This window comes from Euprymna scolopes, chromosome 29, assembly GCF_053919585.1.
Source record: "Euprymna scolopes isolate OS-2025 chromosome 29, ASM5391958v1, whole genome shotgun sequence".
Taxonomy (NCBI): Eukaryota; Metazoa; Mollusca; class Cephalopoda; order Sepiida; family Sepiolidae; genus Euprymna; species Euprymna scolopes.
Window position 1 is genome coordinate 37,674,410 of NC_136510.1, and position 27,373 is coordinate 37,701,782.

Below are 27,373 nucleotides of genomic sequence, written 5' to 3' on the forward strand. Positions count from 1 at the left end.
AGTAACAGAACTTATTTTCCGGGAAAACTCTGGTTGCCCCCCCCCCCCCAGGGGTGCCTTACAGGCTAAAATGTCTAAAATTGACACTTTTGTGCTTATTAAAAAAATTTGATGCCTTGGATTTTTATAAAACTTTCTGAAAACTTGTAACTGACTGATTTCTATATACTTTTGTTTGTCAATACTTCGCGATAACTCTTGGGTGTGCTCCGGGGGCTCTTTTAGGGCTAATAAAAACACTCTATTTTTGGGACTATTTTACCATATTTGTCCAAAATTTTCTGTGTATTTAGCAGTTTTTCATGGTGCTGAACTCAAATTTGAATATGTTAAGGCCTTGGGGACTTTTGGGGCTAAATGGTGGGGGGGGGGGATGAGCAAATGATGGATTTAGTCATTTCTTTTTTTGCATGGTACAGAACTCAAATTTACATATGTTAAGGCCTAAAACTACACCTTTTGTTCATTTTCACCAGGACTTGACATCCCCTGGGGACTTTTGGGGCTAAATGGGGGGGGGGCAGCCAATGTTGTACCTAGTCATTTTTTTATGCCTCGCTCACTGTGCACTCACGTGGGACCATGCATGCTTCACTTGTTTTATATAAAACCTCCATATCTTAATCTGTGGAGTTATCTTAAAGATAATGTCTACCAAACATAAGGGGGAGGATTATGACGTCACAAATCACTTTTTGTTAGTAAAACGTTAGATGTTCATGCGTATATTATTTTGAGGGAGTCATAAAATGACTTTGAGTCATGCATACCTGCATATTTCTGTATTTCCAGAGATTTATTATTGAACCATTTGTATTTTGAGCAGTTTTGTTTGAACAGTACTGCGGAATTTTACAAAAAACAAAAAGAAAGTAAATATATGTTATGTGACTCAGCATTTTACTCACCACTGAATGAAATTATGGTTTTCTTCTAGTATTACATAATTTCCATACCAATGTGTCAATATTTCATCGATGGATTCTTCTGTAAAAATGGAAAATAAAGTCAATTGCTAAATCTACTTTTGTCACTGGTCTACGATATAATATATACACTGACAGTGTATAAAACACAACACAGCTGATCTATAAAAAATATTTTGCTTTATTTCACACCGACAACAGTTTTGGATTTACAGTTATATGACGAATGTTTAACATCAGTGAAGGCATATGGGGGGAGGGTGTTTTGGCGGTTAAGAATATATCAGCTTGTACTCGCTCTGAGACCAACTGCCTCACATTTTTGTTTGTGTTGCTTCATATAAAAATTCTTTTAACCTGGATTGTTTAGCATTCCCCATTGTCTATTACCTCATATTTTCTTTGACTGATATCCTCTCACATATTCTAGGTCAAATTATGCATTCCACTAGACAATGGTGGAAATCTTGCATTCCTCACATGGAATCAATATGTGTGTGTGGGCAACCCATCGAATGCCTCTCTTCCTGGGATCACCTGCCAAATATCCAACATCATAGCCTGAAAGTTTCCTCTCTCTGTTGCAGATATTGACTGTGTGAGGTCGTAAGGAAGCAACCTCTGTCATGGGTGTGTGCCAGAAGCAGAGGTGTGTCATTGAATTTCTGGCAAAAGTGCATTGAGAAAGGTGGTGACTATGTAAGAAAAATAAATTCTGACGCACAAAAGGTCGTCCATTTTAATGATACTATTCTCGTTTTCATAGCTCTTTAACTTTTGGAGTAAAAAAAATAGGTTTTACTTTTAGAACAACCCTCGTATAAGAATTAACATTGCATGACAAATAGCACTCTACTTGAGAACCCATCTTTTAAACTCCTCAGCTTGACATTCACAGGCAACACAAATTGGAACAAATACATTGAGAACATTGCCAAGCCTGCTATAAAGAAGGTGGGCTCCCTCTGCTATGCTAGAAAAATTACTTACACAAGAGAACATCCTATATATTTACAACGCCACAATTTGCCTATGCATGGAGTATTGTTGCCATATCTGGACTGGTGCATCTACCACTAATCCCTTGCGCTGTCAAACAAGCTTCAACCTCTGTCCCATCACTGTAATGTCACATCCCTGTGTCTGTTTTACAAGTACTTAAATAGAATGCATTCTGATAAACTCATAACATATATGCCCCCTGGACGTACATACCCCTGACTAACTCGACAAGTAGCAAAATCTCACCCCATGCACTGTTGAGGTCTCTAGATGCCAGAAAGCTTCTAATCTAATAGTTTCTTCCTTCAGACTGCTAGAATTCCCTCGCTGTTTCCTGCTTCCCTGACTGAACTAACCTGCAGAAGTTTAAATGTAATATGAACAAACATCTCGCTTCTCAACTCCCCACAGCGCACTGTTAGACACAGTCTTAGTGGAAATATGCCTTGTTTGATATGAAAAAGAATAATACATAAATAAAAGAGTGTTGTAGTTTGCATGGAGCATTGTACATAGAATGCAAAAAGATATATTTGAAAGCAATGATGATGCAATATTTGGTTGTAAAGATAGATGCAATTATAATATTGAAAAATTCAGTAATTATCAATTAAACAGAAGCCAATGATGGTACAGTGTTAGATTTTATTTCTATTTTTATATTTCAAGGTATCAGTTCCTTCTCAAAGAGGAATATCCATTCAACTCTGATAATTTTTTATTTTTTACCTCAGAGTTGAATGGAGACTTCTTTTTGAAAAGGAGGTGATACCTTGGAATATAAAAATGGAAATAAAATGATACAATACCATCACTGATTCAATATAATACGTCAATAAATATTCAATTGATAATTACTTAATTTTTCAATGTCTTCTTGTATGAGTTTCTATTTAACAGTTTCTTCAACTGAATATCGCATTGTCATTGCTTTCAAATATATTTTCTATTATAAGAAATAGCTTTGAGCATAAATCATAAGGGTAAAGAGAAAAGAAGCAGAAAATATTTAATAGTGTCAAAGCAAATTTATTGATTTTTAAATTGGAATCAGACGTTTGAGTTTTTTTTTTTTTTTTAAATTTTCTTATCATTTTGTTTAGGCTGGGAATGAGGCATCCTACCGAATGCCAGGCATTCACCCACTTTCTCAGGCATTCCATCAGAGAGATTTTTTAAGATTATAACCGCCCCTCTAAGTGCAATTGATTATATCTTTTTTGAACAAAATGTTAAGACCAAATGTATGATTAGCACATGATTATTGATGAGACCTAAATTTTGCATTTTGTAAGCGCCCCACAGGAGAGGTCTGATGGGGATAAATTCTTAATACTTTCTGGTTCTTTTCAGCTGCAATCAAGGGGAACCAGTGCACCACCAGAATTGATTCATTACGGAAGCAAGGCCATTGTTGCACATATCCTCGACTGGTATAAACATCACCCACTCATGCTGTGCAAGCTGCTATCAATGGCAATATATGCAAACTAGACACGCTCTTCTATATTATAGGGATGGGCAACACCAGTTAGCCTTGCTAGTTGTATCATAAATGTTATTTCATAAAAATAAAGAAAAGTTAAAACAAGACTTACGATTCGGATACGCTGGAATTTCATTCCTATAGAAGCGAACGTTTGGAGACGCATCTGAATTTGAAAATTCAAAATGTTAACTTTATCGTATACAGAAAAACAATGTTAATAATTCATAGAAAAATATTCTTAAAGGCAGGAAAAAATATAAACAATTTATATTCCTGGAATTCAATATTCAATTCAATAAAGTTGGCAAAAAAAATAAAACAACTTTTCCATGTAAGAAAAAGAAGGGGGTTAAAAATTTACACTGAAGTGGATACAATGGCTCAGTACAACTTTGCCTTGAATTGTTGCGTCGTTCATGCATTCCCAGATTCAGAGAACCTGATCAAGAAAGCGTTCCTTTCCTGGTACAAACAAAATCGCCAGTAAAACACTATCTTTAGATGATTGCTTATAAAGGCTAAAGAGCGTTTCATCTCAACCCTTAAAAGATTGAAAGCAAAAAGCTGATCTTTTTCTGTTATGATAGAAAACAAAAAAAAATAAAAAATAAATAAATAAAAAGAACAACACTAAAAAAAACAAACAAACATTTATATTACTAAGCTCAAACAAAGTGATAATTTAATTTATAAATCAGTTTATTAATTTGAACATCTTTCGAAAAACCTCTCGGGAAGATTTGAAAATGAAGACTAAACACAAACTTTTCTCTACAAATTGTACTTTTTTTTAAAAAAATTCACTACAACAAATAATTAGTGATTAATATCATGCTAAATTGCTCATTTTATGGCACAGCACTTTTGCAATTATCTTCAAAGTCATACACTGATTGGAAAGTTTCTCTGCTTAGAATGATTGCTCTTTCAAAAATAAGTGAAATTGCTCTACTGTGAGATCCTTTAGCGGCCAAGTAAGGTTTCATTATTTTACACAATACTTTTGCAATTTTCTGCTTGTTTCTAGCTGTAAACTCATACACTAATTAGGAAGTTTCTCTGGTTAGTTTGATTGCCCTTTACACAATACGTGATTAACATACCATATGAAATTGCTCTACTACGAGATCCTTTAGAAACAAAAGAAGGCTTCATTTTTTTTTTTTTTTTTTTACACAATATTTTTGCAATTTTCTGCTTGCATGTTATGCTGGAAGTGGTTAATTTCTCAAGATTTTGATAATGCAATAGAATTTTGTATCATGTATAGACGACTCATTTTGGGGAAATCTTTTAGATAAACGCAGGTTTACAAATTCGACTTTGCAAAAAAGTAAATTTGCTTGGCTTAAAAATTGATTGCTATTATATACTTCTTTTCCAAATCTCTCTCCACATACCTGAAAGAAAAAAATATATATAAAAATTCAGTTAACCTAAAAATGTAATTATATTTGCTTGAATTTTTATGATGACATTAGAACAGCAATAAATCGAAATTTAATCAATATTATATAAATAAAAGTATTTACTTACCTAATGTCCTTTTTTTTTAATATAACAGAATCACCATTTGCTTGGAGGCCATTCGAGAATAAGGGTTAATGAGTCAATGGTACAATATTGTAGTAATCGTTAGTAGTATATATATATATTACAAAGGGCCGCCATTTATTAAGACCCAGAAGCCACTCGAGGATAAGTATTAATTGAGGGTAATCAATGGTAAAATATTGTAGTAATCGTTAGTAGTAGAAATTTGGTAAATTGGATTACTTAAAGGGATGGCTCATCAAGAACTTGTTTACTTTGGACTTGAAGACGATCATACTGTAGTTAGCTTGAAAGCAGGCAAACGGAACAGCGTTCCACAGGCAGGCAGTTCTAAGAAATAAGCTTTGTTCATCGAATCCATGTTTATGATAAATAAAGAGATAAAGAGTGGGGGAAATTATCGATAGTAGTTTCAGCTAGACGAGTGTTTTTCTGTGAAAGTTTGGCAAGGGGAGAATCATAGATTGGAACTCATATCCTTTATTCCTTTTTCAATTATTGTCAGTTTATCTTATTTTAAAATCAAGTACAACTCATTTTCAGGCAGCAAAGCCCAAAAAAGTGTACAGTAGTTTTTTAGTGTAATGAGTCGGATTTCAGATGGGTGTTTCTTGAGCTTGTAAAGTTAGGGTGAGAAACTTGTATTGCCATTTTGTATTAAGGTCACGGCATCTGTATCCATTCTAGTATACTGACCTTGCTTGATCAGAAGAAAAAAGGTCACCGGGTTTTAGTTAGGACAAACTTCTATACAATTTAAATCAACTTTATTCAACAGTTTTGTAGTAGTTGCATGAGAAACCTATTTTGTTTCTATCTTGCATTAGATTGAGTCATGGTTTGGCTATGAGCACACGCACTCACACCTACACTTATAACTGCATGGGGGTTAGGATGCAACCGTGCAGATTTGAAATCAATGTGCACCAACAAAGTTTGACACCAAAAAAACGATTCCAGATTAGATCTTCTCCAGGATAGAATGTGTTGTTATGTTCTCATCATTTCACCACAAGAAATGGAACTCCAGGACACAGCATTTTGTTATTGATCAAAGCCAGCCTATCAAACATTTCTTGAATAAAAGTTGACACATATTTAGTCGTGAACATGTTGGTGTTGTTTATAGATAATGGTAACCGTTTTTCTTATACAATATTCCATTTCAGTCTGATGCAGCCAAACACAGCTAACTCTACTAAGTTATTTTGTTCATCCTGATTTTCTTGTTAAGCAACAACAGCCAGAAAATAAAACTAATGTTTCATTACTGTAATGTACAGTTAAAGTTTAATCAAAGTGCAATAACCTTCCCTAGACAATTATTACCTAATGGATGAAAATAAAACTAATGTTTCATTACTGTCATGTACAGTTAAAGTTTAATCAAAGTGCAATAACCTTCCCTAGACAATTATTACCTAATGGATGAAAATAAAACTAATGTTTCATTACTGTCATGTACAGTTAAAGTTTAATCAAAGTGCAATAACCTTCCCTAGACAATTATTACCTAATGGATGAAAATAAAACTAATGTTTCATTACTGTCATGTACAGTTAAAGTTTAATCAAAGTGCAATAACCTTCCCTAGACAATTATTACCTAATGGATGAAAATAAAACTAATGTTTCATTACTGTAATGTACAGTTAAAGTTTAATGAAAGTGCAATAACCTTCCCTAGACAATTATTACCTAATGGATGAAAATAAAACTAATGTTTCATTACTGTCATGTACAGTTAAAGTTTAATCAAAGTGCAATAACCTGCCCTAGACAATTATTACCTAATGGATGAAAATAAAACTAATGTTTCATTACTGTCATGTACAGTTAAAGTTTAATGAAAGTGCAATAACCTGCTCTAGACAATTATTACCTAGGGGATTGGAAAAGGGAACACCGGGAGGAACAAGATGGTCAATGGTAAACAGAAACCCACAGGTAATGGAACAGCTCACTTTATTGATTAACATCTGTCATCAAAAGCAAAACATCCTTGCGTGTAAAGTCCGGAATAATGAGTATCACAATATGACGCTAAGCTATACATGAATAAACATAGTGACAAATTCAACCAAAATATAAACTCTACCTTGTAATGAAGTGCATTTATAAAAAATATGTTTATTTACAGAATTTTGGGGGCACAACTTTACTATAGTGTGTCGTCCAATCCAATTGTGTATTTTGAACAAAGGCATTCCAAAGGAAAAACATTATTACGTACTTATGTGTCATGTCGAAATTAGTATAAATTCCAAACATTACGAAAAATTGTTCAGTAGAATATGTACTAGAGCTAATTTTTGGAAAAAAGGTGTGTAGTATATTAATAAAAAGCAAGATGGCTGACTTGAAATATAGTGCTATCTATAGGAACATGCCTTTTTAATCTAACATGCATTTAAGCAAACCCCACATACATCCATGCATACACGTTTTAACCAACACATCAGTTATCGCCCCTGTGGTAACCTCCACTTTGCCCGATAGGTGGTGCTCTCCGATTTCCTCTTTCGTTTTCTTTCTCTCTTCTTTCTCTTTCCACCCGAGACATGGAGCTGACAACACGTGTTTGCCTTCAATTCAAACCTCATATGTAAATGGCACGCAAATTACATCCATGCCTCGACGGCATTTATCTTTTCTCAAGATAGGTTTTGTACAAACAAACTCTTACACCTTACACACACAATGGACTTCCAACGTATACTTCAACGAATTCTCACGTACATTCACGCACGCATACATACAACGAACGTTTATCTACATGCATGCTGGTTTATAAACACACGAACACGCTGTAACGTTCGTAACCTTTCTGTGTAAATAAATATTCCTTGTACATATGTAAATATATGATCCGTTTCAGCGTGCTTCATTTCAATATCTTAAATGTACTCATAACACGTGCACTTATGTTGATTGTTTTCTTTATTACACTGTCCTAGTAATGACGACCTCCAACTATCCAGCTTATCGAACACGCAGCCTATTCATGTAACCGCTTCATATATGCAGCTTACAAAGAGGAGATCCAGCTATACAACCGGTATATAAACTGCACCTCCCCACACACACATCAGATTCTGCACAAAGCAACTTAAACAGTTGACTGCAGTTACCTCCCCTGATTTTGATTTTCTAAAGCAATGGTTCTCAATTTTTTTTAATGACTTTCTTTTCTTTTTAATGTATTTTGGTGAACCCTTATAGCTTATTTTATTTTTCAGTAATGTAAACATATATCAACAGTTTATCTTGAAGGAAGACTGAACCGATATTAATGTTACATGTACCATGGGGATCCACATGAACCCCGGTTGAGAACCATTGTTCTAAAGGGTTAATTTACAGTGAAAAATAGCAACTTTGAAGAATTCTGTTTCAGCTTATTTTTCTACTCGACCATTTTTCATAATTTTTAGAATTTATACTAATTTCAGCATGACACATGAATACGTAATAATATTTTTCTCTGAAATGCATTTTTTCAAAGACACACAAAGTTGCATGATTTTTTTATATATGTTTCTTTACAGAAAATATTTACAAAATAATTAATACTGAAAGTAAAATATTTTTTTTTAAATATAATAAAATAAATCAAAGGGTTAATGTAGAGCAAAATATCATTATGTGCAAACAATGAATATTACAATCATCACATAACATGATCCAGAAGGAGTTATGGAAACATTTTTTGTTTGTTTTACGGCATATCAACCCTTTTCAGGTTATTTAATGCTGAATCCAGTGATTCTGAAAAGTTTTTAATAGAATATATTTGTTTTGTTTTTTTTCAAATCCGTTTCTATTTAACCCATAGTTAGGACCCTAAACGGTACTACCACTCCGGGGTCAGAGTGAACTAGGGAGCAATGGTAATTAAAGGGTGGCTCCACACTCCCCAAAGCCCGCAAGCTGGGGCCTCACCATCGGATATAATTTAAGGTCATATCCAGAACCCAAAAAGTATCTGATAACTGGGATTGAACCTGCAATCTTAAGATAACGGCGTTGTCAATTAATCCATTGCGCTATGAACACGTGGACAGTTATGGAAACAAGACAAGTTGAGCCAGCCAATGTATATATACTATAAAAATGGAATGATGTCTTGCAAAGCCATTGCAAGATGACTTGTCTCAAAGATGTCTTGAACAGTATTATTCATAATTGAGCGCAAAATAGTTTGCATTTTAAAATATTAATTCAAGCCATTATATATAAATAATTTTATAAGATCAACAGTAGGTTCTCTACAGTGCAATGTAGACTACAATATATTGTGAACTAAGTCACCGCGAGAGGCATGTGAAGCTTTCTCCAGATACATCATGATGGGTCCCCAATTAGAGCAGGCAATCAATTGATTTGATTGAAAAATGGACTATTTCACCGATTTTGATGGCAATAAAAATATGGGAGTGTGAAACATTTGTTGATCATCCTTCAATCCCGGGCAATGTCGGGTCACCCTGCTAGTGTACTATAAAAATGGAATGATGTCCATGAATTCCATCCTGTCTTGCAAAGCCATTGCAAGAGGTAAAAAGAAAAAGATACCGTATATTTCGGCATATAAGATGGGCCTTAAAGTAAAAAAATCATCTTTAAAAACCAACGTTTCATAAGATATCTCTAGCGTAGGCTAAACAAACATGGTTTCGTGATTTAGCAGTCGTCTTATACAACCGATATATGAGAAATTTATGAAAATTTGCTCCAATTTTGTACCTCGTCTTATCTGACGGTCGCCTTATATGCTGAAATATACGGTATAGGACTTGGCTCGGAAATGTCTTGAACAGAATTATTCATAATTGAGTGCAAAATAGTTTGGGTGCACATGTGCCTAGTGTTCTAATCATCTGACATATCACTCTATGAAGTGCAAAAAAAAAAAGAGAGAGAGAGAGAGATCTTATTTAACTGCTGCAATACCTTTAATCTTATTGAAAATATAGAGTTGCTGGTTATGGAACTTATCAATTTTTCAGGCAGTTGGTTTTTCTGAGATCTAGAGAGCAGTTGGACCAATGTGCTTCTCTGGGCAGGTTGCGTCCACAAAACTCTCAGTAAAGAACTGTGTTAATAAGCCTTATATATTTATTTTACAAGTCTGCTATTTGACTTAAGAAAATAAAAAAGAGTACTATTTGTAATTTCCAAAAGAAAGTAAACATTTATTATTTATTTATAAGTTAGAATTATGATTTTTGTTCAGAGCGAAAATACCTTTGTTGTAGAATTGAGTAGATCGGAACACAACTTTAGACCAGTATGCCAAATGGCATGCTCGTGGCTGGTACAGTGAATGCACACAAGTGCATGTCCATAAAATTACCCTGGAGTTTTTTATTGGCTTTCTGGTTTCTACTGTTTCATCATGAGTTTGAAGAGTACTTGCTTTTATCCTTGCCTTTGTTCTATCTATTAAACACTTATAAATGGCTAGCAGGGCAAAGGGCGCTCGATGTTGCCTGGTCGTAAAAAAAAGATTATAAAAACAAGGGCAGATTGTGTTGCCTGGTAATAAAAACAAAAGAAGAAAAACGGGACTTAGATGCCATCAGTCAGAAGCGAAACTGAAAGCTAAATATTGTAAACAAAAAAGAAAAAAATGACGTGTGCTGGGCGCAAACTTGCTTAACTGAAATTAGCAACCGAATGCCTTTATTGGTGGACCTATGAAAACACAGATGCTATAACGTCACAAATTTAGCTATTTAAAACAAAATAATATATTGACGACTTGCGTAAGTGTGGCTTGCAAATTGCATTGAAAACAAGGTTTTTATCTGACACCCCCTTCAAACAAAATGATATTTCTACACAAAATAATGAACGATTGTTTCCAATTTTTTTATATTTTTTGTCTGAGAGATGGCTGTCTCTAGCAATGCTGCGTTGGTGCCTGTAAAATGCAGATGAGATGGGCATCTACCAATTCTTAATCTTACTTAAATAAATTCAAACATGTTTCCGTTAAATGTCGCACGTTTTTTTTCACACTTTATTATTTTCCAACTGCACGTCAAGGCTTCAGGTTCAATCCTTCCTACATACCTACCAAAAGTAGTAGATAACTGAAAGTGGGAAAACCAGCATCCGCATCATGAGATGTTGATACATCATTACATGATGAACCAAATTCCTTTTATCTTTTCAATCTTTTTGCTGCCTTTCTACACTTTTTTTTTTCTGTGGCAACTTTTTCTATTGGTCCAAGCTGTAGAATGCCTTTGAGTTCTTTATTCACTCTCTGGTTTCCAAATATTCTCTCTCTTTCAGTAGAACCTGAAATACCAAATTTAAAAAATTTTCAAGACCACAATTATCACAAGATTATTTCATATGTAAAAGAAATGATAGAATTGATTTTTATATTTATTTAAATGGAAATTCATTTAACTTAAAATGGGAATGATTTTCTTATTAAAACTTTTGCCAGTTTTGCATATTTACCGATCCAAACAGCTTCCGATTTTAAGACTCATTAGTGTTACTTAATTTGAAGATTCTACCAAAAATGTAGATCAAAACATAAGAGTATTTGTAAACTAATTTTTACTGAAAAAAATATTCTTTTTAGATTATTATAAATAAGAATATCTGAAAACTGATTTTTCCGGGTTTGTATTACTGTACACATAGATTCGAAAAAGTTGTCAAAAAACAAATATACAACAAATAAATGTTATCAAAGGCAAGATAAGTTACTTTTCTACCTAACTGGATATATTTTTTGTGTTTTTATTCAGTGTAACATGTTTATTCAGCTCGAAAAACATGCAGTGTTTACCGATGTATTGGAAAATTCAAAATGACGCCCGACTCTCTCTTGGAGAAGGTAAGTTTGGGAAAAGGTATTATAAATAATAAACTAGACAAAATACTGTTAGAAATTCGCTCAATATATGTTACCATGACATAAGTTGACATATATTCGGTTGTTTTTAATAGTATTTTGTCTAGTTTATTATTTATAACATCTTTTCCCAAACATACTGTGTTAAAGAGACCGTCGGGCGCCATTTTGAATTTTCCAATACATCGGTAAACACTGCATGTTTTTCGAGCTGAATAAACATGTTACATTGAATAAAAACACGAAAAATATATCCAGTTTGGTAGAAAAGTAACTTATCTTGCCTTTGATAACATTTACTTGTTATATATTTGTTTTTTGACAACTTTTTTGAATCTATGTGTACAGTAATACAAACCCGATTTTTCTTATAAAAAAATCTGTTTATTTGCATTTTTTTTAATATATATTTATTTGCATATTTTGTTAAAACCATATTTATTTGCATCTTTTTGTAAAAAATATATTTATTTGCAATTTTTGTAAAAAATATATTTATTTGCATATTTTTGTAAAAAAATATATTTATTTGCAATTTTTGTAAAAATATATTTATTTGTATTTTTTTGTAAAAATATATATTTTTTTGCATTTTTTGTAAAAAATACATTTATTTGCATTTTTCTAAATATATATTTTTTTGAATTTTTTGGTAAAAAAAATATTTATTTGCAATTTTTATAAAAAATATATTTATTTGCATTTTTTGTAAAAAAATATATTTATTTGCAATTTTTGTAAAAAAATATATCTATTTGCATTTTTGTAAAAAATATATTTATTTGCAATTTTTGTAAAAAAATATATTTATTCGCATTTTTTCTAAATATATATTTATTTGCATTTTTTTGTAAAAAAATATATTTATTTGCAATTTTTGTAAAAATATATTTATTTGTATTTTTTTGTAAAAATATATATTTTTTTGCATTTTTTGTAAAAAATATATTTATTTGCATTTTTCTAAATATATATTTTTTTGAATTTTTTGGTAAAAAAAAATATTTATTTGCAATTTTTATAAAAAATATATTTATTTGCATTTTTTGTAAAAAAATATATTCATTTGCAATTTTTGTAAAATAATATATTTATTTGCAATTTTTGTAAAAAATATATTTATTTGCAATTTTTGTAAAAAATATATTTATTTGCATTTTTCTAAATATATATTTATTTGCATTTTTTTGTAAAAAAGTATGTTCATTTGCATTTTTTGTAAAAAATATATTTATTTGCATTATTTTGTTAAAAATATATTTATTTGCATTTTTTTGTAAAAAAAAAAATTATTTGCAATTTTTGTAAAAAATATATTTTATTGCATTTTTTTTTGTGAAAAAGTATGTTTATTTGCATTTTTTCTAAAAAATATATGTATTTGCATTTTTTGTTAAAATATATTATTTGCATTTTTTTGTAAAAAAAATATATTTATTTGCAATTTTTGTAAAAAATATATTTATTTGCATTTTTTGTTAAAACCATATTTATTTGCATCTTTTTTTTAACAAAATATATTTATTTGCAATTTTTGTAAAAAATATATTTATTTGCAGTTTTCTAAATATATATTTAATTGCATTTGTTGTAAAAATGTATGTTCATTTGCATTTTTTGTAAAAAATATATTTATTTGCATTTTTTGTAAATATATATTCATTTGCATTTTTTGTAAAAAATATGTTTATTTGCAATTTTTGTAAAAAATATATTTATTTGCAATTTTTATGTAAAAGTATATTTATTTGCATATTTTTGGAAAAATGTTTATTTGCATTTTTTTGTAAAAAATATATTTATTTGCATTTTTATGTAAAAATATATTTATTTGCATTTTTTTGTAAAAATGTTTATTTGCATTTTTTGTAAAAACAATGTTTATTTGCATTTTTTTGTAAAAAATACATTCATTTGCATTTTTTGTTAAAAATACCTTTATTTACAGAAATTTATTTTACTTTAAATACATTTAAAAAGAAAATAAGCATCTATCATCTTTTTAAAATCAGTTTACAGATATTCTTATTTATTATATTAAAAATTACTTTAAGCATTAATCATTTCTGTAAGAATTAGTTTACAGATATTCTGTAAACTGATTTGTATAGAAATAACCAATATTAAAAGCAAAATATTTTTTAAAAATTTAATAAATAATACTATCTGTTTTTTAGAAATAAATATTTTTATTTACATATGTTACAGATAAAGTAAAGGAACACAATAAGGAGGAAGCTTCAATTAAAGTAACATGATTTATTTTTGAGGACTTTCAAAACTTGCACTTGCTTGAATCAATAAATACCCAAAGTAACGGAGATATTAAAATAAAAATAAATAAAAACAGAAAATAATCTTACCTCATTTTTCAGAGAACAAGTGTAGTTATGTGCTCAGTTTGACTTTTTTTCTTTGTTGCACCTCATATCAAGGTCATCACAGCTAAAAAACAAACAGTCCTGGATATGATCTTAAACTATATCCGATGGTGAGGCCCCAGCTTACGAGTTTTGGGGAGTGTGAAGCCACCCCTTAATTGCCATTGCTCTCAGGTCCACTCTGACCCGGAGTGGTAGTACCTGTTAGGGTCCCAACTATGAGTTAGATAGAAACTGAGTTGAAAAAAAAAAACATAATATTCTATTAATAACTTTTTCTTCAAAATTACTGGATTTGGCATTAAATGACCTGAAAAGGGTTGATATGCTGTAAAACAAACACAACCAACCAATTAAAAACAGACAGTTTTCATCACGAGTGCATACACTTTTTCTAGCATGAGAGTTATTTATGACAGGACCAAGTCAAAATGATCTGCTATCAACTAAAAATTGGGCGTGGAGGTTTGGGTAAAAGTTTGAGGAAAATGAGAGAACATCGAGTTTCTGATAAATAAAAATTGAAATTAAATGACATTTTTGACATTTCTTTTTAATTGAAAAATTTTAAGTGATTACATAATTTTAAAATTCTTATTAATTATTTAATTGAAAATTTTAAGTGGTTACATAATTTTAAAATTATCGTTAATTATTTAATTGAAATATTTTAAGTGGTTACATAATTTTAAAATTATCGTTAATTATTTAATTGAAATATTTTAAGTGGTTACATAATATTACAATTATTATTAATTATTCAATTGAAAAAAGAAAAAAAAGAAATGGACAAAATACTGAAACATGCATTTTTTTTTTTTTACAAGATAGTCACCACTTATCAAGGCCCGGAAGCCACTCGGGGATAAGGGTTATTGTGTGTACAGTATGTTAGTGATGGAGATTTGATAAAGTGTCTTACTTAAGGAGGTGGTTCATCATGCAAGTGTTATGTTTTTTCTAAACTGTTCACTTCTTGTAAGTAAAAAAAAAATACTCAAGATGAGATTGAAACCAAAACCTAAAGACAGTGAGTCAAGTACGATAACCATTGGGCCAGCTTGACAAGATCTTTAAAAAGTGTTCTCAAACCTACTTATTTTGTTTAAATGACTAGCAGAGGGGTGGGGTTGTAAAAAAATTGTGACACCAGGGAGGCAGCGTCACCCGATCATTAAAAAAAAAAAACGGAACTTAGGTACCATCAGCCAGAAGCGAAACCAAAAGCAAAATTTTGTAAGTAAAAAAAAAAACAAACAAAAAAAAACAATGATGAATGTCGGGTGCGAACTCGCGTAACTCAAGTTAGTAACCAAACGCTTTTATCGATAAGCCTACAAGAACACAGCTGCTATAACATCACAAATTTAGCTATTTTAAAAGAAAGAATGTATTGACGATTAATGCATGTGGAGTTTGCAAATTGCATTGAAAGCAAGGTTTTTATTTGACCCTCCTTTCAAACAAAATATTTCAACACAGAATAATGGACGATTTTCTACAGTTTTTAAAATAGTTTTTGTCTGAGAGATGGCTCTTTCTAGCGATGCTGCATTGGTGTCTGTAAGATGCGGATGAGAAAAGTTTTTAGTGGACATACAAACACACATGTGTCCTTTATATAATAGATATCTTTTTATATAACTACTAGGTTTGAGGAGGCACATGATAAGGCTGGCTCGAAGATTTGAAGAAACACCACTTTGGATTAACTCAATAGCATATGGAAGAATTTTGAAAAAGATGTAAAATCTCAGAAGTTGTCTCCCTTGCTCAAAATATCCATCCTCTGTTTCGTCACTTTTAGTAGATAACTGAAAGTGGGAAAACCAGCATCCGCATCATGAGATGTTGATACATCATTACATTAAAGTAGGAAAGACCAGAAATGTAATTGTTGTTTCTAATTAAGATGGGATAACAATTTTCCAATATTTTCTAACAAACCTAGAGGTCAGATGTTATCGTGAGGACAGATGATAGGTTGGTGTCAACGGTTTTCTCTTTTAAATGCCATGTGATATATCCACAATGACTTTGCAGTCGGCCAGTTGACCGTGATTGACATAATGGGCACGCCTGGTTTACATGAACAAGACAAAATGTCAATATATGTATGCATTTTTTACCCTAAAAATGTTCTATTTATTTGTTTTGCCTTTTCAAAGTCTATAATGTTCACCTGACTCTTTTTTTTTTTTTACATAGGCATCACCACATTATCAAGGCCAAGAGGCCACTCAAGGATAAGGGTTAAAGAGTGTACAGTAGAAATTGGACAATATAGTAATCATTAGTAATGAAAATTTGGTAAATTTGATAACTTATATGGAACGGCTCATCAAGAACTTATTTACTTTAGACTTGAACACAACCATATTGTAGTCAGCCGGAAAGCAGGAAAACGGAAGACAATTCCACAAGCGTGCAGTTCTAAGAAAGAAGCTTTGTTCATGGAATCTACGATTAGGTTTAGGCACAGATAAAGAGTGGGGGGAATTATTGATAGTGTTTACAGCTAGACGAGTGTTTCTTGTGAAAGTTTGGCGAGGGGGGACCATAGATTGAAGCTCATTACAGGGAGGAGTCGCTTTTTTTTTTTTTGCTGATATTTTTCTATTTATTTGGCAAGATGCAGTGAAAATTTTTCTATTTATTTGCTTTGCTTTCTGGAAGCATATAATGTTCATCTTACAGTAAGCTTTTCAGCAAACAAACGCAAATGAGGTTTATCTGTGTTCCAAATAATAACTATATTCACAAGAATGTGAGTTTTCTGTTTTTTAGCGGCATAATCACGTTAGCACACCGGTTCTCATTAGCTCACCAAAGTTAAGCAATGTTGAGCCTGGTCAGTACCAGATGGGTGGCTATCTGGGAAAACCATGCATTATATGTAGAAGGACATCGACACTTCTGGCAGCTCCTGCACCCCACCTGGCCTAACCCTAACCTGCACCCCACCTGGCCTAACCCTAACCTGGCCTCAAGCTGTCTTGATCTTGTCCTGCTACTGCTGCTGGATCAGGCTGGGATAAAAGTAAGGCGACTCTATACAAAACAGCTTCACTTTAAATAAACTGCCATCGTGAGTCATTTATCATCCCTAGGATGATCAGATGGTCTTTGTCATTCCTTCTATATTAGGTTAGTAGCGGATTAGAATGATGAATGGATATGCAACGGACATGTGTGAACACTATGAAATATTTATTTAAAACTGAAATATAGTAGTCAACCAACATCTATTGTCTCTTACGTGGATGGATAGTGCAGTATGAGGAATATAATGAGTAATCAGGGATAAAGGGAAATAACTCATGCATATCTAATTCCGATGGACGAAACACTAAGGGGAATTCGGGTTTTTATCCAGAAAATTTTTGCTCAAATCATGAGAGTTTCTCTTAAAATCGAAGTCCATTTTTTTTTTTAAGAAAAAGCTGGTTTTCCATTTTATGACAGTTTTCTCAGAAAACTGCAAATGCTAATTTTTTTTTTTTTTTTTTTTTTTTTTACAAAGGCATCACCACATTATCAAGGCCCAGAGGCCACTCCTCAAGGATAAGGGTTAAAGAGTGTACAGTAGAAGTTGGTCAATATAGTAATCATTAGTAATGAAAATTTGGTAAATTTAATAACTTATATGGAACGGCTCATCAAGAACTTATTTACTTTAGACTTGAACACAACCATATTGTAGTCAGCCGGAAAGCAGGAAAACGGAAGACAATTCCACAGGCGGGCAGTTCTAAGAAAGAAGCTTTGTTCATAGAATCTACATTTAGGTTTAGGCACAGATAAAGAGTGGGGGAAATTATTGATAGTGTTTACAGCTAGACGAGTGTTCCTTGTGAAAGTTTGGCGAGGGGGGACCATAGATTGAAGCTCGTCGTCTTCTAGATGCTATCAGATCAGGCTGTCTGAAGACAACGGTTTCTTGACTTAAACGCACCAAACATTGATGTTATTCTATATTTTCCTTTCCCTTTGCAAAACTTAATCATGTTCTGAAAAGACCAAAACATAAACTTTTTTTTTCTCTACAAAACAACCAAACTAAACACCATGAATAAATATTTGAAGCCATAAAGAACTTGAAGCATGAAACCTTTTTTTTTTTTTAAATTACTGAATTCCGAATTAAATAATCTAAAAATGGTTAATATGCCATAAAAAAAAAAAAATTGGTTTAAATCTTCAATTCATGAACTGCGTAGGGCAGTGAGATAATTGTGTTTCACGTTCTAAGTTGAAACTGAGTGGAGAAATTTTTAGGGCAACCACATCCCTCCTGAATCACCACTGCTTGAGGCCAATGGCAAGGAGAGGACCAAGATTGACTGGAAATAATGCCAAGATAAGCGGAGAGCACATACAGCACCTGGTATTCCTAAATGGTCACCCATTTTAGTACTGACCAGGCTCAGTGTTGCTTAACTTCAGTGATCTGATGGGGAACCGGTGTGTTAACGTGATTATGCCTGGATATATATTTATCAGAAAAAAACTTGCCATAAAATCAAAATAAAAGTCATTAAATAGACCGTTATTGTATTGCTATTATTATTATTATATATATATTTTATCATATATATACAAGTCAAGAAACCGATGTCTTCAGACAGCCTGATCTGATAGCATCTAGAAGACGACAGTAAAATTAGCATTTGCAGTTTTCTGAGAAAACTGTCATAAAATGGAAAACCGGCTTTTTCTTGGTATCACATGGCAGGACAGAGTGACTAATACTGATGTTCTGCAGAGAGCGGGCATCCCATCCATTTACTCCCTACTGCGTGAGCGATGTCTTCGCTGGCTGGGCCATGTGCACAGGATGGATGATGGGCACATCCCTAAAGACCTTCTCTATGGCGAGCTTGCCTCAGGCTCAAGAAAGAGGGGGCGACCCCATCTTCGCTACAGGGATGTCTGCAAGCGTGACATGAAGGCTTTCTCGGTGGACAGGAATACATGGGAAGCCTCTGCAGCTGACAGAACTGCTGACAGAACTGCCTGGAGGAAAATGATACGCAGGGGATTATCATCAGCGAGAGGACCCTCCATGTTGAAAACGCTGCAAAGAGAACTAGGAGAAGAGCAAGTGTACAGACGGAACAGCCGAGCGAAGCGGCAAATTGCATAACAACTTCCGTATGTCAAGGCTGTGGCAGACTATGCAAATCAAGAATTGGTCTACAGTCACACAAAAGGATGCATACAGGCAACATCTTAATACGGCGCTGATCCATAGTCGTTTCAACTGACGGATGCCACACACACATATCTACATATATATCTCCATATATATATATTGCTATTATTATTATTATTATATATATATTATCGTATATCTACATATATATCTCTATATATATAAAAGGCAAAACAGCCGCATACGTTTTTGTATGTTCAGCAAAGGCTTTTTTCACTAGTTTTACATAAATAGTCATTGGAATAATTTTGATAAACTGATAATTGTTGTGGGGTACAAATCATCCCTATTTGAGTACTAAGTGGAATCAACCAGTCCTATGAACAACACTGGCTTTAGAGACTAAATAGAAACATTCATACCATGTTTAGCCGCATACTACGAACGCGTTCCTCTCATGCCATTTTAGTGGCTCCTGTATTTTTTATGATAAATACATATTATATTTTATACACTTTACACTACTTGTGGTTTCTTTCATTCGTAACCCCTAGCACGGGTCTGCAACAATAATTAATCCTTTTTATCAGTTTGCCCTCTCCTTTATTTACTGCGGTACTTCACTCAGGCAGGAAATGGGATCAAGGGACAAATGTGAGGTTGAGGTATCATTATGTGATGAACCTGATTTCTTTTATATTTCAAATCTTTCTGTTTCTCTTTACGTTTGTTTTATGGCAGCTTTTTCGATTGGTCAAAGTTGAAAAGGGTAAAAATGCACAGCATTTTTTGGTGGTGAATATTAATGACAGATGTTGCAGGTGATAAATGCTTCACAAAAGAAGAGAAGAGGAACATAGAGAATTGAAAATATCTGGTCGGAGTCTGACCACCCAAGGAATGTTTTCTTTATTTGGAGTAAAATAAGTATCTCATTGAATGGTGGGGAGAGCAGTGATTATGCTGGCATCAACCTGTTTAAGAAAAGTGATGTCCAAGATTATCTGCAGATGAACCTCTTTGAATGGAGACTGTCTGGCTGTTATCATGAATAGTCAACTTCTGGGTGGTTGAATGATGACCACTAACAAAGGCCAGAATCAGTCAGGAGTGAAAAAATTCCAGGAGATAAGAAACATAAAATCAATAACATCCATATGAGGCATCAAAACATTTTTATTTCATGGCTGGCTGGCTGGCTGGCAGTTACAGTTCTGTTTTGATGAGCAAGAAAATTTTGTGGTTCACCATCTCTGCAAACAAAAATTGCAATGCGTCTTTTTCCAGCAACTTTTATCAAAATATCTGAAAACAAAATATATCATATGATATTACACAAGAAATTACGCAAATTGAATGTTTCAAAATTAAAATTGAAAATAAAATTGGACAAATACAATGAAGTAATGTAAAATGTACTTACCTAAAAGTGTGAAGAGATAAAATAATCCTGGTTCTGGTGTTGCCACATACACCAGCAAAACCATGTAAAAATTACAGCAAACATACATAAAACATCATGGGGCTCAGAGAAAAGACCTACACATCATGATCGGCAATGACTTTCTTGATAGCCAACATTGGAAGATCCCATCAGCATGCTTTGAATGTTGGCCTTTCTTATTTCAGATAACAGAATACAATATAGCAAATAAGCAAATATGATCAGCACAAACCAGGGACTAGTCAATCTATTGCAGTGAATTAAATAAGTTAACTTACCTCTAAAATTTGTGACTTTATCTAAAACTCCATTTCTAGAATACTCCGAGTTCTTCAAAAGTATGAAAAAAATAAAAAATGAAAACTTAATAAAATGATTCATATATAAACTAGTAAAGTTACAAGGCATTTCTTGCAGCAAAAGTGTAACATATTTCTATTAAAACTCTTCTCTCTTACACACAAATGTTATTTGCTTTTTATTAATCTTATATGATATAATCCAGAGATTGGTGAGTTCTTTCTATCAATCAGCAATCCCGTTAAATTTACCTTTAATGGCTCCTACAATTGGTGACTCCCGACTTCAATAAAAATGGCAGCACGCAACTGTGGTCCTATAAATTGACAAATCCCGACCGAACATCCTACAAGACTTTTCTGTATTTTCTTTAGTTTTGTCGCCATGAGTGCCAATCCGAATAAGAACCAATTAATTTTTTGATCTCATCATTTTTTATAATTTTTGGATATGTTCATTGCTCCGACATGGGAAATATCCCAAGATACCATTGATTTTACTTGCGATTTAATATTCCGATTTTTTAATTTTACTCTAACAACGAAGAAGCACGGATTTTTCTGCATTTCTGTGTGTGTTTAGATAAGTTGAATTCTGGATATTTTATGCAATTTTCTTTTATAAATATAGATGGTTATCTGGAGAACAACAAGATAACTACTCTCCTCAAATCTGATAATTACGGAACTTCAAAGGCCTATAACTTATATTAGATATGGTGCTTCTATATTATAACAAACAAAAAATTGAATTTCAAGTAAAACGAATGGTACCTATGTAATTGTCATGTCGTAAATAGCAGCATATCCAAAAATTACCGAAAACGATCAGGTAGAAAAATAATTATTCATGAAAAAAGACATTTGTAAAATCTAGCGATTTGGTTTCAAAATCTACCGATCTTAAATGGGGTGGGGGGTAATTAAGTTTACAATTTCTCACAAATTTACTGGCCCTCTTGCAGTTTAAGGAAACAAAAATATGGAGAAATAAAATGGGACATACGTCATGTTACACCAGTAGAAAGAATGCCATCTAATTGGATAGTGAAATTGGCATCATTTTATAAATAAAAATTGACAATATTAGAAAACAGATTTTTTTTTATTAAATAGTTTTTTTAAATACAGGAATTTAAAAAAAAAAAAGAAGATTTTTAGCAGTTTAGATCTTTTAAAAAGTTAAAGTCATATTTAAGTAACACAATTCGATTGGCTATAAAAGGTAAAACATTTTAGTTTATTTTAAAATTTAAAAAAAATTGGAAATGGAATTTGATTGTCAAAAAAAGAAAAAATCAACTATTTACTATTGTCAGTTTCAATATCGTTTCATTAATATTTCTAATTATCTTTATTTGTTTGTAAAAAAAAAACAGTACTTCTACACTTTATCGCCGAAACTGGAGACGCCATTTTATTTCACGCACCTGCTGTTAAAATGCAAGGGAGAAATCAGTATTTTAAACTATGACCGAAGTTAGAAATAAATAACAAAAAAATTGAACTAGATAAAATTCCGGAAAGAACTATGAAAAAAGGTGAATAAATAAAGTGAAAGAGAACACATATCCGTAATTGTTTGATTGGAAATGTTTCGATTTAATTAATGAAAACGGGAAAGTTTTTCATGAAACATATATTTTTTTTTTTATTGAAAACAAAAAAATGAAATGACATATTCATGATTGTTTAAACTGCGCGAGCGTTGTTATTTATTTTATGCTTTGGCCATAATTTAAAATACCGATTTCTCCCTTGGATATTTATGACAGGTGCATGAAATAAAAGGGCGTCTCCAGTTTCGGTGATAAAGTGTAGAAGTACCAAAAAAATCTGCTATTTTCTACTATTGTCAATTTCAATACCGTTTCATTATCATCATTTCTAATTATCTTTACTTGTTTGTCATTTGTAACAAATTCTGCAGAAATAAGCAAGCTTTTTATTGGACGGTTTCTCCGCCAACGGAATTATTTTAACCAATCAAATTGCATGTTATAACTAATTGCCGAGAATGTTCTTGGTGCCAAATTCCCTTTTCAGGTCAGAATCCGAGCAGACGCAGAGTTCTAAAGACTGTATTTCTCACTCAAATCGAGGCAGCAAAAATACCTTGTTGCTTCGAGACGTTTGAATGCCCAAATGTGGAGCGGAAATTTATCATTGCAATTAGCAATGCCCTTAAGTAGGACGAATTTATATTTGCACGCTAGTGCTACAATTTAATGTCTGTCAAGACGAAATTAGGGTCTACTGTTTGACCTGTCATTCGTTCGCCATTGGACAGATTCTACAAGGACTCCTCGTGTATGCCCAGCTAACAGCCTGACTTGGAAGTCACCTCAACATATCCAACCTGCGCACTACTTCGTCAGCGGGAATTCTACCCAACCTTTATTGAGGACGAACTATTATTCCCTTTGAGGTCGTTACCAGCCCAAAATGGCCGATAGCTGAAGATGACGCATCTTTTGCAACTTGGACCTTTTTTTTATTTTCATAAAATTTACGTTGAAGTTTTAAGGTAACCTTGTTGTAATTTCTGTTTGGTTTTCTTCCATTCTGCCGAGGGCAAAAACCTTGTGAGAGAAATCTCACACATTTTATTTATAAAATTACGTGGGAGTGATTCAGTAAAAAAGATCTAAACTGCTAAAAATCATTTTCTTTTTTTAATTCCTGTATTTAATAAAAATAAAATTGTTTTCTAATATTGTCAATTTCAATATTTCATTTTATTTATAAAACTAGCGAGGGGTACCTGGCGTTGCCCGGGAGTTTGGAGGTGTTTGGGGGGGTTAAAAAAAAAAAAAATTAAGTATGAGGATCAAACCCGAACCCTTGAGGCAAAATTGTAAATTAAAGTGTGAAAAAAAAAAAAAAACGTGCGACGTTAACCATTGCCCCACCGCAAGATGCTAACGGAAACACGTTTGAATTTATTCAATTACTTGGATTTGGCAGGTGCCCGTTTTAATGAGTTAATGAGATCAAGTTTGACTGTGGGATTTCATTTACTGCTGAATGCTTTTTTTTCCCCCCAAGATGTTATAGGAAAAAGACTAACCCACATGCGGCGAGCGACAAATGTTGAATATTTATCTTCCCGAAATCGAGCAAATTAAATAGACAGGCGAGCTTCGTTGTTAACTGTGAGATATTAAGATTTATATGTAATATAAAAAGTTTTAAAAAGTTGTGAACCGACCGACCACTTCTCTAAAAAAAAGTCTTTTGTTGACATACAGAAAAAGCGAACACACATACATACATACATTTTTGCTTTTATATATATAGATGACGCCAATTTCACCATCCAATCAGATGGCATTCTTTCTTCCGGTGTAACGCGCTTTATGTCCCATTTTTTTCTCCATATTTTAGTTTCCTTAAACTGCAAGAGGGCCAATTTACTGTTATATTTTTTATAAATAAATTGGAAATTCAAACATTTAAAAAAAAGTTATTTTTAAAAATTAACAAATTATGTATATATGCTATGTTTATTTTTCTATTCTGAATAAATTTTGTCTCTTACACATTGTGTTTCAACTGACTTACTTCCCCTTTTGCTTATGTGACGTGACGCAATATGTCCGACCCACCATGTAACCTTATTGAACTGTTGGTTTTTATCCTCATCGGAATTGTTTTTCACGAATAATTATTTTTCTACGTTATTGTTTACTGTAATTTTTTGATATGTTACTGTTTGTGACATGACAATTATGTGCATAACATTTGTTTTACTTGAAATTCAATACTTTTTCGTTATTATAATATAGAAGCGCCTTAAATATTAAATTAAAAAAATAATGGAAGATCACAAATGGGTAGACGAAATAAATAGTTTTTGAGGTGCTTGTTCGACAAATCGATTTTTAAATATGCCGTTTTAAGCAAAGACAATATTACTTACTTGTCATGTTGAAAATAGTAACATTTAAAAAAATTACGAAAATTCATCAAGTAAAAAAAGTCTCATTACAGACAACAAATATTGCAGCCATGACACAAGTGATCTAAAACACCCGAAAGTATCCTGTACTTCTATAAGGCCACTATTCGCCCATGTATGGAGTATTGTTGTCATATTTGGGCCGGTGCATCGGCTACTAGTCTCTTGCTCCTTGACAGGGTTCAAAAGAGAGTCGCAAATCTGATAGGCCCTAAACTGGCATCTAAACTTCAGCCTCTGTCCCATCGTCGAAACGTTGCATCCCTCTGCCTGTTCTACAAGTATTATAATGGTGAATGCTCTGAAGAACTGCAAGCACTTGTGCCCCCACGACGTGAACACCCTCGACAGACCCGACAAGCTGCAAAATCCCACCCCCACACTGTAGAGATCCCTAGATGTAAAAGATCTTTCTACTCCAGTAGTTTCTTCCCCAGAACTGCTAGACTTTGGAATTCCATTCCAGGTCACTGCTTCCCCAACTGTACTGACATGCATAAGTTCAAGTGCAACGTGAACCAACATCTCGCTGCCCCAATCCCTACATAGTACCCCAGTAGATGTTTCCCCTGATAGTAGCCCCCTACACCAAAGTGGCAATGTGCCTTGTTTGGGGTGAAAATGTAATAAAAAAAAAATTTAAAAAAAAAAAAAAAATATTCGTGTCGGAGTTATGTCCCCTGCATTTAGCCTAATTTTAAAAAAAGATGCAATTTTACCCAATTTTCCGTAAAAAAAATACTTTTAACTTGAAATAACTTTCTACACGATGATTTTTCGTAATTTTTTAATATATTTCTATTGTCGGCATGACAATTCCGTACGTAATATTGTTTGTGCTAAAAATGACATATAAAAAAAATCGATCTCTTGTCTGTATCGTAACAAGCGTTTTTTATTAATTAATTTTTATTAACCCTATTCTCTTAAAATAATTTGTATCGGTAATAGTTACGATTACCCTAATTTGGTAAAGATATTGTGATACTTGATCATAATTAAACTTATTTTCAAAACAAAATTCCGGGAAAATCTTAAAACAAACAATTTATGATATCCCGCCAAGGAACAGAGATGTCATATTCCAAAAATTACGTAAATTGATCAAGTATTATTTTTTTTAATAAGGAAAATAAAATTTTATAAAGAAACAATGTTTTATGTTTTGATCCGCCATTTATTTTATAAATAAGTGGGAGATAACTTAATTCGAACTATCTAGATCAAAATCGGCCTTATAATGGCTACAATTTCTTAGAAAAATGGTTGATTATCATTTTAAAAAAATGGTACTTGTTTAGTTTACCTTTACTAATCAAGACATTAAGAAATGAAAATATTGAGAAAAAAAAAGAAAGAAAGAAAATATTGAAAAAAAAAAGAAAGAAATGAAAATATTGAAAAAAAAAAGAAAAAAAGAAATTGCACGTACCCGTTATGAAATTAAGTTCTCATAAAAAAAAATCACTTAATTTGATCAGGAAGTTTTTTTTGTTTTTTTTTTTTCACAGAGGAAAATCAAATTTTAAGGAAATCGATCGCATCTTGCCTATTTCGAGGACGAGGAGGGTGGCGCCATGGGAGATAACTCCACCGCTTAAAATTTGTCAAAATTTGACGAGATTATTTTTGAAAAATAGGCAGAAAAAATACCTAGATAAATACTTTTTTTTTTTCAGTTATTTTACAGAGTTTCTATGACTTTTTTAACCTTATGAAACCCTGCCAATAATTTCTTCCACTCTTTATCTGTGTTTAAACCTATACGTAGATTCCATGAAGAAAGTTTCTTTCTTAGGACTGCAGACTGCACGCACGCCTGTGAAACTGAGTTTCACTGAAACTCTCTTCCGTTTGCCTGCTTTCCGGCAGACTATAATTTGATCGTCTTCAAGTCCAACGTAAACAAATTCTTGTTGAACCACCCCCTTTAAGTAATCCATAGGCACCGCCAAAAATGGCCGCAAAATGAAATTGTTGTTGTTTTTTAAAACTAAATTACATTTATTAAAATCCATTATTTCTGAGTAACTTTTTTTTTTCCAGAAAGATAAAACCCTGAATTTTATCATATAGAAAACAGAATAATGTAAAACTTTTTCTACTATTTTTAATTAAATTTTAAATGTTAAATTTTCCCAAAAAGTTAACAATTGACATTTTTTGTCTTGCACAAAAAACGTACTTAAATATTTAAAAAAAAAGGTTTTTGAAATAATTAATTTATTTATTTATTGTCTAACTAAGATTTAGGATGATTTTCTAAGAGAATATGCAAAAATA

General features: G+C 32.3%; 1 protein-coding gene across 9 annotated transcripts in view; it reads right to left on the reverse strand.

Annotated features, from left to right (window-relative positions):
• The window catches only part of LOC145252597 (uncharacterized), a 103,772-nt gene that overhangs the window by 60,698 nt on the left and 15,701 nt on the right, over positions 1-27,373 (reverse strand). For all 9 annotated transcript variants that reach the window (XM_080112285.1, XM_080112287.1, XM_080112291.1 and 6 more), the window contains 3 exons: positions 21,109-21,160; positions 3,527-3,580; positions 909-987 (listed from right to left, as the gene is read on the reverse strand). In XM_080112285.1, the coding sequence (XP_079968411.1) occupies positions 909-987; positions 3,527-3,580; positions 21,109-21,160 (185 nt within the window). The remainder of the gene's footprint in view (positions 1-908; positions 988-3,526; positions 3,581-21,108; positions 21,161-27,373) is intronic.